Here is an 18525-nt window from a genome sequence, read left to right as displayed (position 1 = left end):
AAAAAAAAATCACAGCTATGACTTACCATGAGAGTTAAAAAAAACAACTACATATTTATGCAGCATTAACTTCTCTGTAAATATTTAAAGTAATAGTAGTCATAATCCTGTACTGTAGGCCTGATATGGTCTGTTAATTATCACTGTTTTTGCGGTGTATCATCTGTAAATCAAATACTGACTTAATCAGATTCTGCGTAATGAGTCCCACCTTTATTCCAGCAGGTTGCCCCGTGTTAATGGAGCAGGAGGTGGAATGATGTAACAGTTCACTTCACGGCTGTACAGTACAGCCGAGGGGCAAATTAAAAAACAACATAAGGCGCAGTTGGGGTTGAATGAGTCCTGTGTGACTTGGCATTAAGGAAAGGTGTAACAGGGGTGTGAAGTTGGCTGCAAAGTCTGTGCAGATGCCAAAATCTGTCCGTTCCCAAGAACACAGGCATTTGTAACTTGGAATTCATTAGGTGAAATTATATACACCATACGTTTATCCATTAGGGACCTTGTGTTTTGATGGACGGTTTATGTCTGGTGTCAAATGGTTAGCTGTTACTTGAGCTACTTAGGACCCTCTGTCAACTTTATTCCCAGGTCTGAGGTCAAGACCCTACAGCATAATAATAATAAATAAAAGATAATATGGCCTGTATTGCCTGTGAACCACTGCAATCGTTTTTGGGTTGGCTTGAATGCGATCGTGGGTAAAGCTTGGCCAAGCAGCTGCTATCTTTGCCCCTGCATGAAGCATGCTAGCCAGGGGTAACTGGAGGACGCCAGCCGGACTGCCTGTAGCTCACTGGTTTCTAAATCTTACACAAACTTCGCCTCTGACCTTTTCAGGACGCTTTAAAATTGATTAACGCAGCACTGGCAAACGGGTATCTGCAGCTGTTGCTCAGTCATGGTTTCAGCTGGGCTTGTTCAGCCTGTGGGCCGCGCCGCGCGGGTCCCAGTGAATCCGCTACGCCTCGTTCAGCTCTGGCCGTACTTTTCGGTTCCGTGGCAAGAACTGAAAAAAGATGTTTGGACAGATTTGAGCTTTGCCAGCTTCGCTAAAAGAGCTAACTTGTGATACCGGCCTTATTATTCTGCCCATTTGTCAGACTTTTTGATTCCCGGGGGTGGATGGTGTCAGTTTTACCAACATGGAGCTGTGCATTAAGAACAAACAAAGGTTTCAGAAGCACTTTTAACAATAACTAATAGATGGCTCTTTATATACTGTAGTCGTCGTGTAGTTTTGAAATGTCAGCTTTTGATTATGCAATAAGTCAGAAAACTGACATGTCAAAAAAGCTTAACTATGAACAGTATAATACATAAATCAGTAATAAAAATGTTTTCGTTTGTTCTTTTCATTTTATATTTGCATCGTTCTTTAACTGTAGTTCGTATATTTCAGGTTTTACATAATCTTTACAGGTTTTAAGTGAAACATTAACTTGAGCATGTATAGCAAAGACAGAAATGCCTAATTACTCTGAGGAGGTTTACAATCAGATCACATTCCTGAGACTGCGGGGAACACAAGGTAAGCCAGACGTATCAGTCAAAAAGTGGCACAAAAAAAGTGTGTTTTTATTTAACTTCCTTGCTGGTTGATGGATGAATCCAGCTCTCATAGGAATAAAGATCCAATCACAACCCTTGGCCTATGCCAATTGATCTCTCTCTTGTCCCCAGCAGCTGCATGCAAAGCAGCCAGTATGGCCACCTGATTAAAGAACGGTCATATATTTGATCACACATGTAACCGCATCCGTAATGAGCACTTTGACTGATGTTGAGTTAGGTGCTGGGACTCACAGCCACCTCTGGCATTATACCTAAAGTGCATATTTTTGGCAACTGTAGGATGTCCTCATGCCTTTAAAAGACTTTGATGAATGCATGAGGGCATTAATGGGTTCAATCAATCATAGAGGTGTTGTAAGCTTGTGGCTGACATCCAGGCTCCTCATCAGAACCGCAGACGACTTCAGACAACGTTGCTGAAGAGAATGTATAAAAAGCTAGTATGCAATTAACCTGACTGTAAACTTGGTGTACATGCAAGACATTGTACGTGTGAGTGACTCAGTAGGGACAATGTAGTGAGAACTAGAGTAACACCACGGACTAAAAGACCAAACCCCCTTCCTACTAAGGTGTTCCACTGTTGATATATTAGGGATGTCTACAATTATGATGTCAAAGACAAACTTTGTTTGTTTTTATTACATTTATCTTAATGATTGAATGAATCATTCATACTAAGTGTTTTATTGGACTGTATTAGGTATTTGTTAGAGCCAACAACGTTGCTATTTAATGATTTATTCTGAACACTTCGGATCAGTCGTATTAACTGTTCAGGATAGAGTACGGTATGCAAGAAGGCCTATCCACTTAAAGTCAAAACAGACTTGAATTTGATAGATTGCTGGAAGTTTTGAGTTTGTAATAAAAACTTGTCAAGCTAGTTTGTTAAAGTCCTGCCACAGATTACGGCCTGATCGTAAGATAGGGGTCTTGGGTGAATTGCAACTCATGGATATAAATCCCATTAAAACAGATTCTTCTGAAAGAGTTTGTCTTCTTTATGTATTGTTTGTTTCCACGGAGTAATGCTACTGTCTCATATTTAAGTTGATCATAAGAAAAAAAGGGTAGGCACTATAAGCTACGGCTTCAGCCTACACCTTTTCGGCAAAAGAAATGTGTTTTTTTTGTTTTTTTTTACCTTTTCATCTTGTGTGTACAAGCCGAAATAAAGATTCATACAGAATACAGATACAGGAAAAAATGTGACCCCCTTTGGCAATTGTCTTTCTGTGATTTTAGCAGCATTCAACCCCAACTCCACTGTTTTGAGTGTTAGTGATGGAGGGTGATTGGCAGGTGATTGGCAGGTGAGGCCATTTGGCATGAGGCAGGTTGGGTCAAATCATCATTAGTATATAATACTTTTTTAAGAAGTTTTCATGCTCTGGGAAAGATTGCTGTAAGCAACTGTAAGTAGGTGGATAAAGACCTTCATTTGAGGAAAAACAGGTTGGTCACAATGACAAGAGTTGGGAATCATGGTGGTATTAGCATCATGCTACGGCCTGTATTATTGCCAGTCGATCTAGAGACTTAGTTTAAATGTAGGGATGATGAAGAAAGATGATAATCTCAGTATTCTCCAGAATAAGCCTCATGACACCTAAACATTTAAAACTTGGATATGGTCGTGTACTTCCGTATGAAAATAAGAATAAAAGGCAAATGTTACTTATTATAATAGTCTTCAACAAGAGTTTGTACACTTCTGAGTGAAAGAAAAAAAAAATCTAATAAAAAATGTATGCAGTGTGTCGATGATTCACAAAGCAAATCAAAGAACATCAGCAAAACACTCGGTGAATAAAAATCAGAGAAAGTCAACATTAAGTCTGTTGTCAAGTGAATGTTCTTTTGAAAAAATGCCATCCACCCTCCGGCTGATCCTAAATAAATTGCTCAAATAAGCTTCTTTCAAAAAAAGATGATAGTGCTTTCGCAGATTTGACGTCAGTTGCGGAGAAGTGAGAACCGTTTGTTACCAGAAGGTAATTAATTCATTCTTAACTGGAGAGGTGCTCCAGTGGGAACCTCAGCGAGCAACACATTAATAATAATTTAAAAAGTAGTTTATGCAATTTCATGACGCTCGTTAGGAAGTTCCATCTTTTTAAAAGTTTTTTGACAGATAACATAAAACTCTGAATGCTGCTGTACATCCTGTCCGAGCAGGTAACTGAAACCTTCATGCAAGCATGCCCTCAACTGTAGAAATCAATATGAGCCTCATATCAACCTCATATCAATTATCTAAAGTGTCAAACCTTGTACACCCTTGGAAGAAAGACATCTCCCGGTATTTTTTTCATAGTCTTTAGAGCTTGTTTGCAGTGTTTAAACAAATGCCTTCAGATTCCATCATCTATTTATACTCTCCTCTATAAACTTTCATCAAATCAGGACAACATATGTATGCATGCAACAATAAGAGAAAAAAAAGGAAAGAAAAGAAAAAAAAACAGCCGTTTTCATTATTTGACTGGCAATCAATCTTTTCCTGCTTAGTTTGGCCATTATGAGCGCTCAGCTTTGAAGACGCCACTCCGCTAAGTCATTGGGGCTTTGTATTCCAGACAGCTGTGATCTAACATGAGTGACACACCGAGCATTCAGAGTAGTATTATCTCCAGGTGTATTCTGAGATGTTCTTTGATGTGAGGCAGCCTCCATTCTTCTCTCTGATCACAGCCATCTCAAGACAGATTAGTCGGCACCCATCACAAAGATTGTATAGAGGGAGCCTAAGAGCTACAGCAGGGAAGGCAGAGCTGCAGAATAAGCTTCTTTACCATTCTGTGGCCTGATGTGGAATCATCCGTTATATTAAGAGCAAGTAAAGAAGCGCAGCGGCTATTGTTTTATGATGTTGAAGAGATAAAAATAGAAAAGAGGACATTCGGTGATCACGCCGGCTTGTTGTAAAGATCTTGTCAGCTAAAGACAGAACTCCACCATCACCATAGAATCCATGGGAATGGACATGCAAAAAACCCAGAAAACATGCTGGATAAGAAGGGGAGGAGAAGCAGGGGGGCTGAGATGCTTCGATGAGTGAGAGGATGAAGTTAGGGTCAAAGAAATACGACAAATGATTACATGCACATGGGGTAAAATTGATCTGGCTAGCATGTTAGCTCATGCTCTGCTTGACCTTACAGAGTTTTTGACCGAATTTCAGCAGCTGCTTAAAGTGTGACATATTTGGAGTAACTCATTGAAGTTCTGGGCACAACTGAAGCACAGATGCATTGTGATAGACACCTAAAAGAAAAAGAAAAATCTAGCTTTGACTAATCAACAGAGCTTAATTCTTTGGAGGCAAATGAAAAATTCTCTCTTAGTTAAAATGCAGCGATTGCTGCATTGATTTCTTTGTTCTTTGTCAGAAGATGAGTTTGGCAGCTGTATAATCATTAAGGATGTTTAGTTCATCATTTGATAAACAAACTTCTTTAAAGTACAGCAGAAATAACATCTGCTGCAACATTGGAAGGTTTATTTGCGGGAGCGTGGCTACGCCTGTCTGCTTTCATCAGAAGTCAAGCCAACGTGACATACAGTATGATGTGCTCATGGTGTGGAGATGTGCTGCAGTGGCGTCTTCCATTCCTCCAGCAGAGATTACAGTTGGGCCTCCGTAATAGCTCTGGGCGGGAGGTGGATGGCATGACTCTTTGGCATGCACGGGAAACAGATGTGTGGGTGAGATGCATGGCACTAACATTACACAGACTGGTTACTTACAGGTAGTAAGTGTAGGAGTGATAGGTTCTTCTGCCGAGTGGGGTGGTGGTAGGATTTAAGCAGTGGAGGAGGGGAGGGGATGGAATGAAAAGGAAAGAAAAAGTAAAAATATATTAATGTTTGAAAAAAGAGTAGAAATGAACAAAATCAGATATGGTGGCACACGTGGAGGTAAACTAGTGATCGTGAGGGCAAAGGTGATCGCTTGGAGTCATGTCATGCTTTGTAAAGGGGACTCTCAGTACAGTAGAGAAACGTTAATTGAACTGAAAGTGAGCCGCTCCCCCCTTTTATGGACACAGCTAGAAAAATTACCATATCTGACCTCCAAGGTTGACATTTAATGAGTGATTTGAATGTCTAAACACAACTCTGATTCCCTGTTGGTAACAGTAAATTACACAAAATTCAACCGACGAAGTCATCTCCATCTCTGGTTTGATTAAGGATAATTGAAAACAATTCCATTACTTTGTGCTGATTTTCACACCCACCCACTGATTGCCGGGCTACATAGACACCGCTGCAGCAAATGAATCTTTTATTACCAACAAGAATAAACACGGAGGAAAATGATTATATTAAGACAAACCGACGCAACTATGCCTCTCTGCTCGGCTGCATTGTCTTGATTTACTGCACCGAAATTTACACTTGAATTCAACACATATAGTTTAATATCAAAAGGAAAAACGCACACCTGACAGATACTGAGTTTCATTGGGGAATCTATCTTACTTTTTTCTCTTTATTTGACAATCAAGATATTGCAGAACACCAACTGGTATCCACCAAGGAAATCTCTGCAGAAATTGATAATGTGTTCTTTCAAAGCTCACTGTGGAAAAAAAAGGGGGGTTGATATTTGCTGAGCTTTAGCTCCCCTGATTGCCGGGATATGCGCAGAAGACCTCTCCAGTATGGGGTCCTGGGCTAATGTAAACTTAGCCCCCAGCTATGCGGCCACCGCTTTCCTTTTGAGCCTTTCATCATATTTTCTTTCTTATCTGCTCAGTGGCTCTCGCCGTGGCACAACACTCAAAAACGTTTTTTCATCCCCCTTACAATGCCAGTGGAGCACTGCACATTCGTTTGAGGGTGCCGTACAACCGGATTAATTTTTCATGGCATACTTGTGTCTCGTGGCTGTAAACAGCGTTAATGGGGCGTATCAACATAATCAAATTAATTATTTATGAATGCCATTGATGATGATACCATTTCAGGGAGAAATATACAAAATGCTAAGAAGAAATGACTTCACTTTTGAGGACGTGAATTCAATGTCGTTCACTTATCTGACACGGTATTTCAGAGAGTAAGGGGGAAGAGGCTTACCTTTTCTTCATTAGGAGCACCACTCCTAAGAAGATGATGACGAAGAGGAGGATACCGGCGATGACTCCCGCGATCTTCACGGTGTGGTCCGTTTGTTTCTCCGGCTCCACCGCGTCGGGTTTGTGAGTGGCTGCTCCTGAAAAACAACACAATGCATAAAGATTAATATAAAAAATAAAAAAAAAAAACGTCTTTGAACCGAAATCTTGTTATCTTGGTATGAAGTACAAATGCATTCAGTGAATGAATACTCGGAGCTGGAAATACAAAACAAGTGCAGTTTTTGCTGTAAAAGTAAAAAAAAAACCTAATTTGCTCTGAATTAAGGCTCCACCTTGAGCGCTGTCTTTAGTGGACATCAGCAGTCTGTAGATTAGCTGCACTGCTGGAGATAAGCCCGCACCATCTTTACCCTTGGTCTTAAAACACATTTGGGGCAAATGGTTGCGAGGCTTTGAAAAAAAATGTAGGATGCAGGGCAGGAAAGATAATGCCCAAGTAGATAAAAATGCCTGAAATAACCAAAACATTAAATGTGAGCCTGGGAGGAGATAGTCAATGAGAAGAGCCAATAGAGTGAGCAAAAAAAAAAAAGAAAAAAAGTTTGATTTAACTGCATTTGCTCTCCGGGAAGGCAATGTGGTTTAAATCACAGCTGTCCACCTGAGTGGCATCGTTAATCCTTGTCACCCCAAGTCAATTTATAAGGATAAATTGTCATGTGAAATACATCTTTTGGAGCCAGTTTCCTTCTTTCGTCAGTGTTGCCATTTTCCTTCGCAAATCAAAAGGTAAGTATCGATCCGGGGATGGTTGTGACATACTGTACGACATTGTTTTAATTATCAATAACCATTAATTGATTATATATATATATATATATATATATATATATATATATATATATACATACATACGTTGTGCAGAACAGTGGAGGACTGCAAAACTATTAAAGAAGTGAAGACATCAGGTCTGGAGGGTGGAGGTGATTTTTCTCTCCATATATTGATTCAGGCTGAAATAACATTAAGTACAGCAGTATTCTGTGGTAACAGTTGTACGAACTGCCACAATTAACAATTTATAATCCTAATGTCACCAAAATAATGAAAAAAATTCATGAAAAGGAGTTTAGCACCTGCCAAAAAACGGAAACACCGACTCATCAAGAGATAACCGCAACCCAGACAGGTCTTTCATGTCCACATACAGTAAAAAAAAAGTAGAGGACCATGTCTGCATATCTATAATCAAATCCTGATGGCTCTATGCAAATAACAAGGGAAAAAACATGCAACATTCCTCTTGTGAATCCGGAGTGCAGCCAACACGATGTGAGTATGCGCAGGAAGCCACGGGTCTGACCTGTTAGTTGGTTGTCGCCGGCCGCTGGGGCGATGCGGACGTAAGGGGTTGTGAGCTGAGTCACGAGTATGGCGGCTGAAAATATTCAGTGGATCCAGCACGGCATGCAGGGACAAAAAGAGACAAAGAGAAAGAGAGAGGCCACACTGAAGCTGAAAACAGCCAGCTCCCATTATCATGCAACACCGAGTCAGAGAAAGACACAAAACAGAAATCAATTCAAACAGGTTAATATCTTCGTGAGTAAAATGCAGTGCTCGAAATTACATTCCTCTCTTTAGTAAATTGGTTCAATGTTCCTGAGATCTTCAGTATGAGGGATCTGACTTCAGCTCATTGAGCTGTGCAGATGTAGACATCTGGCTCTCCAGAAGAGACGTATAGTGGAGCTGCATGTAAACTACACAATGTACAGGAGTGTCAGGGCATGTGACAGGACCTCCCGAGGCCCGGAACGAAGTGTGACTACGGCTCCCTCTGGCCTTATCAATTCTGCTCCCAGATCAATGGTGCTTAGACTTCATCACCCGTAATGTGAGGAGCAGGACATTCAGGCAGCATATCTAAGTACCTACAGACCTCGGCGGGCACACAGGCTGCCTCCCACTCGTGGAAAAAACCCATAAAATGGGTCGATATATTGACCAAAATTCATGTTAAACCATAACAGACACTTTTTCTTTTTCATACGAGATAGTGAACATGAATTCAAGAAGCTATCATGTAGAAACCTTAGTAATATTGTTAGTTTTCAGAGGTCAAATGCAACTGATGTGAGACACTGCATTTCTATTTTACACATTTTGATCCAGCCCTACCTTTGGTGGCAACGCGGACACAGTCGATTTTGGTTTCCTGTGCAAACAGATGAAAGAGGAATGACAGGAGAGGGAGAAAGGGTGGCAGAAGAGGATCATAGGTTATTATGAATCACACACACAAGTGCAAAGGCAGAAAGTTACACAAAAGGCAGCGAAGACACCCATCTGAGAAGCCATGGTTACAACAAAACAGCGCGAGCCGGCTCCACGCTGTCCCCTATTCATCTGTGGAGCTCAATGACTGTGACACAAAATGCAGTTAAGCGAGAGGGCCCACAGCACAGATTAGTGGTGCTGAGCTGCTGATTTGTCAGCCAACAGCAATCTGTTGGACGCTTGCGGCTCAAGGTGGTCAGCCACTGTGGAGAAACCGGAGCCCTGTGACAAGCGACATCAACCCGCCGAGCAGGGCGCCAGCATGACACGTCAGGGAGACTCGTGGAAATATGCAGCGGAGTTTCAGCTCCAACAACAGCCTTCAACAAAAATAAATAAGAAGAAACTCACAGAACTTGCAGTTGGCAGACAACGTTGCTGTCAACAATAGTCTGGTGAACAGCGGAAAGGACGGGGAGGCGATGAGTAATACAACACAAAAAACATGACTGCTATGTCCCTGTGTTTGTCCCAGCCAAGCTGTGCAACGAGCAAACAACATTTAGAGGCCGTGAGAGGCACAATGACGGAAAAAAAAAAAAAAGTATATGAATGTTCACATCCTCATGGATAAATGTGCAAGTTTTAAGCTGCCAAGGTGTCACTTTTACTGTACAGTAGACCAGAGGTGTCAAGTAACGAAGTACAAATACTTCGTTACCTTACTTAAGCAGAACATTTGGTTATCTATACTTCACTGGAGTAATTATTTTTCAGACGACTTTTTACTTTTACTCCTTACATTTTCACGCAATTATCTGTACTTTTTACTCCCTACATTTTAAAAACAGCCTCGTTACTCTATTTCATTTCAGTCTTTAAAAAAAACTATCCAGTTAAATTGCTCCATCCGGATAGAGTGAATTTGGTTGTGGTTGTTTCAGATGTTCTTGTCCAGTTTTGTTCTTACATCCGTTCCCTCAGATTCCTGCAACTAAACTTGGATGTACATTCCAATAAAGGTTAGGATAAATGATAACATGCCTCTGAAGTTTGACTTTTTGCACCATTACAATACTTATAGGTAACTAGTCATCATATCTCCTGCTCTCTGAAACACACGTTAATGCTCAATAGTAGTCTTTAATAGTAGTCTCTATAGTCTTTAATATATTTGCATTATACTAAGATGCATTCATTTTCAATGGCTTTTTTCCCCCTTACATTACTTTTACTTTTATACTTTAAGTAGTTGTGAAACCAGTACTTTTATACTTTTACTCGAGTAAAAAACTTGAGTTGATACTTCAACAGGAGTATTTTTAAACTCTAGCATCTATACTTCTACCTGAGTAATGAATGTGAATACTTTTGACACCGCTGCAGTAGACGCCATATTGGATTTTTATTTAAAAAGAAGACGTTTTTGGTGATTATTTTGTCTAAAAGGCACAAAGAAATAAAACCTAATTCATCAAAAACTAATTACAGGAGATGTAGTCCCCTTTTTATTTCACAAAGGTTGACAAAATAATCTCAGATTCTGGAAATAAATGATGTCTGGGACATTTTGGATCATAATACCACAGAAATACGTCACAAAACCTCCCCTTTCAAAGTGTTATTACAGCTCTGTTCTTAGCTCACAGTTTTAGGGGCGGAGTCTTCCACTTGGCTTGAATCCACCCTCGGCATCTTTTGCTGCATCACTGTTATAGATTTGTGCCACCCACTTCAGAGGACCAGCAAATGCTGTATGATATGAAACTTGATGGAAGAGAAGCTTTGAAAGCTGGAGAATTCTGTTCTGATCTGAAGTGCTGTGATGTCACAGAGCTCCGTGACATCACAGCACATGCCCTGAACACATCAGTAATCCCAGAATGACATAAAAGTAAGACCCATAGACATGCTCTCAAGCACAAAAAAAGGCTTTTGGCTTTTTTTTCTTCAAAATATATCCTCTTTCAAGTCTGTAAAAACCTCCAAGTCTCCATTTCAGACACTGGTCTGTATTTTCTGTGAACGACGACTCATCTATACGAGTACCATCCCAGCGCTCGCTGGTTCACTCTGGAAGACTCTGGAGTGTGAATGCTTTTCACTCTCGAGAGCAAACTTGCTAATTGGATAACATGTGCAGCCTCACATGCTATTTGTGTTTCTTCCCCAAAGACGTGCTGGTGTTTATAAAGGAGCCATTTATTGATGATTCTCATTCAGGACACAATTCGCGGGGCTCTTGAAGTCACCCCTGAGTGAGCTATGGAGGGAGCAAGCTGCTAAGCCTCGCCTGTTGAAAGAAGCTACCACCTGCATGATTGGTATCCCCATAGCTGCTCTCTGCTTTAACGTAACTGCTTATCAGATGAGTGCATTTCTTAACAGCTGTGGTAAGAGGTATGGCCGTGCATCAGAAGCGGCAGGTAGGCCTGTGTTGAAAAGATCGATTCTCCGATTTTAAATCGATTCTCATATTAATTCCTAAAAATCGATTCATATGTCTAAAGAACGATTTACATTTTTTTAATTTTTTTTTCTCCCCTATCATTACATTACAACTTTTGGTACTTTTTTGTTTATGCCCACAAAATGATTTTTTTGTTGGACAGGAGAATAACTGGTGCCATGTTTTTGCCTTTAAATATGTTTAAAGGTATGAAAACATTAAAGTTTTCAGTTATAATTGCATAAATTGTCTATATTTCTTTGCTTTATATACTGTCTTGGGGTTACATTTGCATGAATGTTAAAAACCAAATTCTCATAAATGGGGAAAAAATAAAAGTGATTTCTTTTTTTTTTTTTTTTAAATATTTTTATCCCGGTTTTTTTCCCATTTTTACCACCCCGTGCTCCTACCTACTGACAGTCCTGGGCATTGCCATCCTCTACCAACCCCAGGAGGGCCCTGCACTGAGCTCAGGTCTCCTCCTTAACCTGAGGAGTGAGCAGGCCGCATCTTTTCACCAGACAGGGTGGGGCTTCTCCGGCCGAACGTAGCGCGTGGAAGGATCACGTTATTCCGGCCGGATCCTCCCCCCCCCATCTGGCGCCCCGGTTGGCCAGAGGGGGCATGTATAGCCCAGGACTGTGTGCATGTTTTTGTGAGGGTAGCTCACACTAGCTACCCAGGGGAACACGGGGAGAACATGCAAACTCCACACAGAAAGATCCTTTCGCCAACCCCACCCATGGTGTGGGCACCGAAGTCATGGGGGAACTAACACGCACTTCAGCACCCACAGCGTCCCCCGGCGGGAATCGAACCCAGGACCTTCTTGCTGTGAGACCGCTGCACTACCAGCTGCGCCACCGTGCCCCCCAAAAAAAGTGATTTCTTTCGTCCTCTGTTTCCTCCCTGGATCTGTTTGGTAATTCTGACCCACACGATGTTTCTGAGAGCAGTTCTATCAGCATTCTGGGAGCTGATTGGTCCTTACAGCATCATTAGCTGCCAATACTTGCTGTTTAATCTCAATATAATACTAGTATTAATATGTTGCAGAACTACACAGTCATATAATTCATGCAACAGCTCAAAAAACTGTTTTAATAACAGTAACCCAAATCAATATCGTATCGAATCGAATCGAGATAATCGATTCTGAATCTTAAGAATCGGAATCGAATCGATTCTTGATATTTGAATCGATCCCCAGCCCTAGCGGCAGGAGAACAGAACTATGGTTTTTGTGTGGGAGAGCATGTCACATTAAAAGCTCGGCTACCTACTCCGACCCTGTTGTAGCCAGTAAAGACCGCAGATGCTGCTGCTGTCGTGCCTGGCAGCTGTACTTCTACATCCAGCCCTGCAAAAGCTGCACGGACTTGGGCTATTGTGGCCTCATGTGAGCCTTAACTGTGTAGCCGAGGAGGTCTGTGCTCTGCACCTCATTTCCTCTGAATCGCCCGGTGAGGAAGGCTATCATTCTCATTAAATCCAATCTAATATGGTTTAACATACATAATTAAACATATGTGCTCAAGATGTGCTTTGACACGGCAGTATTGGATGTTACATTAAGCCTTAAATTACAAAAAAAGTAAGCTACCAAAAGAAAAAAAACTTTCAAAAGCTTTAATTCATTTTCAAATTGGATCAGTTTGATTCTCAGTGTTTCTAGTTGATTAAATTAGGCACACAAATTAGTCGTTGTCTCAGTTATGCTCATCTAATTATGGCATCGCCGAGTTGAGACAGTGAACAGCACATAAAAGTTAGTCTGGAGAGAGTTGGACTCTGTGGTCATTTTGCGTGATTGTCAGGGTAAGAAACAACCAAAATGTGATATTTTCATGATTATTTCTTTTTCATATCCCACAGTGTGCACCTCCTTACTTTTTATAGGGTTTGATAGCACTAAATGGTAATCTCGAGTTGTGCTTGCAGGAAAAAGAAAAGCAGCTTCCCAGACATCAATACTCTTCTATTATTACATTGTAATATTAACTTTTACGATCGTGTCATATTGATTGTTTTGAATATTACAAAGCTATACACAACCTAGGTAAAGTGGTGAGTAAATAAAAATGGATGCAGGAGAGTGTTACTTGGACTAAAGCAGAAGGATCCAGCAACACATGCGGAAGATTTTTCACCTCAAAAGCTCAAAGCTTTGGAGTTTTCACAAGAAATTATGAAGCGACTGATCAGCACACTCAAAAACGTCTGACTGGGAGCCAGGGTGCAGCTTTAGTGTGACACCAACTGGCAGGAATAAATATCATAATAATAATAATAAAAAAAGAAACTGAGCATATACCCACCCCATTGGCTGTGCTGACAGCCTGGTAATAGATACTGTAGCTCTTCTGTGGCAGCAGAGGGGCATTCCAGTAACCGTTGTAGGTCTTGTTGTCGCCCACGGTGAAGGGTTGGGGCGAGTGGATGCCGGCAGCCGGGAACTGAGCAGTGAAGTAGTACTGGGAATTCAGAAGCGTGGCGTTCTGGAAGTGGATGGGGACTGGGTAGCATCGCAGGATTTCTGCTGTGCCCCGTGCTCTGCGTGGACGTTCCTCCTCCACCACCACCTGGTACGCACTGCAAACATAGAACCACAGAATCAGTCCACTCCAACGGCCACTTGGAGAATGCTGTTGGAAATACATGCAGTTTTTTGTTTATTTTGGTTTATTTGTTAGCCAGTTGGCTTTGCAAAGAGCAGAAATGGACTCTAAGATCAGCAGAAACATGCATGATGCAGAGTTCCAAATCCCTGTGTAAATCACGTTTTTGGAAACGATCCTTTGGAAGTTATTCTTGTTGTACTGTAGATATGTGAGGCACAGCTTCATTTATTCATTCAATTTTTTAAAAATTAATCAACAGGAACTCTCATCTCTTTAAAAAAAAAAAATCCCTCGCAAGTTATAAGCTGGCAGAAGAGCAACATACAGTGGAAGATTTCTGAGCAGGCACTTCTCCATCATTCAACAACTTAAATGGTTACGTTTAGTTTTTTTTCCCCCATTTTCTCTTGACTCAAGTCTCGTGTTTAGCTAGATCAAAACTGCAGCTCTGTCTGCCTCTGACAGAGATGACATTGTCTCTGAGCTGGCCACTTAGCTTGAGGGGGAGACTGACTGTCTTATAGAGGTTCATGTTAGTATGCCTCACACATCCACCTGTTAAAGCTATTGAGTCACTGAGTGACAAAGAGTTTGCTTACAGCTGCCACAGCAAGTGATTCTGAACTAGTGTTCCATCTTCAAAAACCTCAAAAAGTTACGCTGCCTTTCCAAAAAAAAAGGAGACATCACCTAGATTTAAGTAAACACATAGGTAAGAGCCCACTACTGGATGATTACTGCATGGGTGATTATGTTTCTCTTTAACCCTGAGTGATGCAGTGAGTAGCTTCCCATTTATTTAACCCACCGTGTCAGAGGACACATCCTGTGGTTGTGGGGAAGATGTTGATGGCATGCATCAAGCAGAGAAAACATATAAGGAGATTGCTGACATTACAAAAATTAGGTTGAGAACTGTCCAACATTTTATTAAAGCTGGGCGGATCGTGGGGAACCATCATCTTCGGGGAAGAAATGACGAGCCAGAAGAATGAGGTCAGCTGAATATACTGAAATGCATTTCTCTTTCCTGATGCCACGGGCGTATTCCAAGATGACAATACCAGGATTCAGCAGGCTCAGATGGAGAAGAGTGGTTCAGGGAGCATGAGACATTTTCACACATGGATTGGCCACCACGGACCCAAGACCTTAAACCCACTGATTATCTTTGGGGCGATGCTGGACACGACTTTGCGAAGGGGTCTGAAACTCTGGACGGAAATTAATGTTGTGTCACTGCTGAAACATACTGGAAACATGCTACAGCGGATCGAAGCCAAAGTCGGCCAGGCGAAATAACAAGAGTGTTTTATGGGACAGGCGGTGTATATTACTTAAAGCATAAACTGGTTGAAAGAATGGACACTGAAGGTTGTCTATTCTTGAGTTTATTACTGTATTGTATACATATGTAATTGTATGGAGCCAAATCAAGGCCAAAAGTTTTGCTAATTTGAAAATAAAATTTGAACCTGAAAATTCAAGTTTTGATCATGAACTTGTTTTATTACAGTTTACATTTTTTTTTTCAGTATCAGATCTTTTTTTCAGTTTCAGATCTTTTTATTTCAGTTTCAGATCTTTTTTTTTCAGTTTCACATCTTTTTTTTCAGTTTCACATCTTTTTTTTCAGTTTCACATCTTTTTTTTTCCAGTTTCACATCTTTTTTTTCAGTTTCACATCTTTTTTTTTCCAGTTTCAGATCTTTTTTTTTTAGTTTCAGACTTTTGGCCCCGAACTGGCGTAGGGGGTGTGGCATCAACTGAGAGGGGCGTGGAATCATGAGTGACAGCATAACAGAAAAGGCGGGGGACGTTCCTCAGTCATGTTGCCTTCAGGAAACTTAGATTGCAAAAGTTATCAGTAGAAGTTTGATTCAACACTGTATATACACCATATTCAAATGATTGGCAGTGGAAAAAACTGATACTAGTCACACATTTCTGTTTCTGTGCAAATTGTTAAAAGGTTTTCTCATGCTTAAAGGAGGAAACGTTGTTGACTATGCAGCACTCTATTCATACACTCAGGTGTGTTCTGTTTGTGCCGTACGTCCCCGAATATGAGCATTATTATGCAGGCAGCATGAATAAGTTTTTCCACGGACAAAAAAAAAAAAAAAAAAATGGTGAAAGGGAAATGTGTGTCCAGGAAAACATAAGTGTAAACACATGGATAAAAATGGGCTTTAGAAATGTCTTCATATGAAGAAAGATCTCAAGGATAAGGATGATGCATTCTGGCCGGAAACTCCAAAGAGCCAACAGCGGATCAAACTAGAGTGAGCTGTATGTGGAGAATAACATTGAAGCAATTCAGATGCACTTGCTTCTATTGGTGAAACCATTTACTTCTCTGCCTCTAAGAAATCTGTAAACATGACATAAAAACCTTTTGATAAGCTCAACCTTATCGGAATTTACATTTTATGACAACTGTCTTATTATGCAATCATCTTGTTTGAAGTGAATACTTGTAGTAACCAAACAACAAAACCAGAAGACTTTCCTGCTGCCAGATTTTAGTCAAAAGTGTTCAGTGTTGTGAGTGTGGAATACAAATAAGAGAATCAACAGCTGGGGACCTCAGTTGTCAAAAAATGTTAAGTGCAGAACACCTTTGAAGAAAAGGCCAGCGCAAATTTTTTCCAGAGAAAGCTGGATATCATTAGTGCACCATGCACTTTGACTTGCGAACGACACCCTACAAGTGTGTGCAGCTCTCACATGGCTGCGCACATCACGTCCTCCCTGTATTTCTGGTCACAAACACGTGGCGTTCACAGGTGATGCAGTAAACTTATTCTGAGCAGAAAATGACCTGATCTCGTCTCAAGCATCTCCAGGAACGTGGATGGGAGCAACACTGAGCTACATTAACATTTTATATAAAACTCTTGGACATTAACTAAGGTAAACGTTTCATTGAAATATGAAGCATTGTGTTGTATTTTTGACACATGTTGAGATATGTTTATTATGGATCTGCACCATTAAAGATGATGCAACTGTAAAATAAACAGGCCTTGAGAAAAGAGTAAATGGGCATCGCCACACCCTCCTCTTTCATGTTCTGTCTATGTCCAAAAAGGGGAAAAAAAAGACCAAATACAGAGATTTGGATCAGTATTTTTATTGTTTAAACTGGCTCAGAGTTCTGCATAAATAAGGCCACATTGTGAGTGAAATCAAGTGCTGTGCCAGCTACTCAATGGGCTTGCAGAGTGTCCTTGGGTACTCAGATGCTTCCCTTCCACGTCCTTCTGGCTCCAAAAAGCCACAATGGTGATGGCCAAATATCAAACTTGAGCATTACATTAACTAATTACTCGCACCTCACACTCATACTGTATGTGCAATGGTCTGTTCTTAAAGGGGATCTATTATGAAAAACACGTTTTCTCTTGCTTTAACATATATAAAGTGGTCTCCCCTCAGACGGGCAACTCAGAGCAGGAGGAAAGCAACCAAATTCTGCAGTGTCTGTACAGCCGCCCGGATGAGCCGTCCAGTGTGATGTGGATCTACGAGCCGTTCAGATTCTGCTCCCTTTCGTTACGTAACAAAAATGCGATTTACATAGGTTGGCCTCCGATGTGTGAAACCACGCCCACAACTAACCCCCGCTGGCCGGAGCTTCCGCCATTTTTTCGTAGCGGTGTATCGCGTCATTCAGGCAGCCAATCAGCACAGTGCCTCATTATCATAGCCCCGCCCACTTATAATCCCGCATAGATAATGAAGGTTAGAGAATGGGAAGATAAAGACATGGCTCAGAGGCTGAATTTCTAATTTATTTAGCAAAAAAAAAATCTAAAGCTTGTTTTTAAGACATTCAAGGCCTGTTTAAAATAGGTATTAGATGCCATAATAGGTCCCCTTTAAGTTAAAAGTTGAGTATGAGATCTTTTTCTGATATTATTCTGCTGCATCGCCTGACATTTTCTGTACACAGTGATGGCAAACAATTACCAGTAAATAATTGCTCTTGCATCGTTGTGGAAGCGAATCTGCTCTACAAACACTGAGATTTATCATTGAGTGACCCGAGTAAAGTCATTGGACCATTGGCTTGTGCAGGGATATCCCATCCGTGAGCTTTGGAAGCAGGTCTGAAGAAAGGGCGTTGCACCTTTTAAATATGTGTTTTCAAAATCTAGTTCACCCTTTAATGTATTTTCCAACATCTCCAAGCCAACCTTTAAGTGTTTTCTCTCTTAATCTATTTCCATCTAAGGAGTAAAACAAGAACAAGAACAAAAGCATTGTTTTATAAAAACATGAAGATTGTATAAAAACATGTAGTTGCCAACCTTCACTTAAACCTCAGGTATTTATGTGCTGGTATAAAGATGAAATACAGCCAAAAAGGAAATTATTTTCCTTACTTCGAATCAACTTTGAAAGGGAAAAGCACACAACGATCGTCTACACAAGAATGCTCCATCTGGTCTTAATGGTTAAAATAGTTGGCAATATGCTCCATTCAGCAAATAAT

The 18525-nt window shown here is 40.8% G+C and overlaps 1 protein-coding gene across 4 annotated transcripts in view; it reads right to left on the bottom strand.

Moving 5' to 3' along the window:
* Nucleotides 1–18525, bottom strand: part of LOC133452448 (receptor-type tyrosine-protein phosphatase mu-like) — a 217197-nt gene that overhangs the window by 68833 nt on the left and 129839 nt on the right. For 3 of the 4 annotated variants that reach the window (XM_061731758.1, XM_061731760.1, XM_061731759.1), the window contains exons 12-16: nucleotides 13722–13995; nucleotides 8853–8889; nucleotides 8035–8109; nucleotides 6670–6805; nucleotides 5332–5361 (exon numbers count right to left, since the gene is read on the bottom strand). In XM_061731758.1, coding sequence (XP_061587742.1) covers nucleotides 5332–5361; nucleotides 6670–6805; nucleotides 8035–8109; nucleotides 8853–8889; nucleotides 13722–13995 — 552 coding nt within the window. The remainder of the gene's footprint in view (nucleotides 1–5331; nucleotides 5362–6669; nucleotides 6806–8034; nucleotides 8110–8852; nucleotides 8890–13721; nucleotides 13996–18525) is intronic. The other variant, XM_061731761.1, reaches the window with a different exon arrangement.

This window comes from Cololabis saira, chromosome 10 (genome assembly GCF_033807715.1).
Source record: "Cololabis saira isolate AMF1-May2022 chromosome 10, fColSai1.1, whole genome shotgun sequence".
In the NCBI taxonomy this organism is placed as follows: domain Eukaryota; kingdom Metazoa; phylum Chordata; class Actinopteri; order Beloniformes; family Belonidae; genus Cololabis; species Cololabis saira.
Note: the sequence above shows the minus strand (reverse complement) of the source record. Positions and strands in the feature narration are given on the sequence as shown.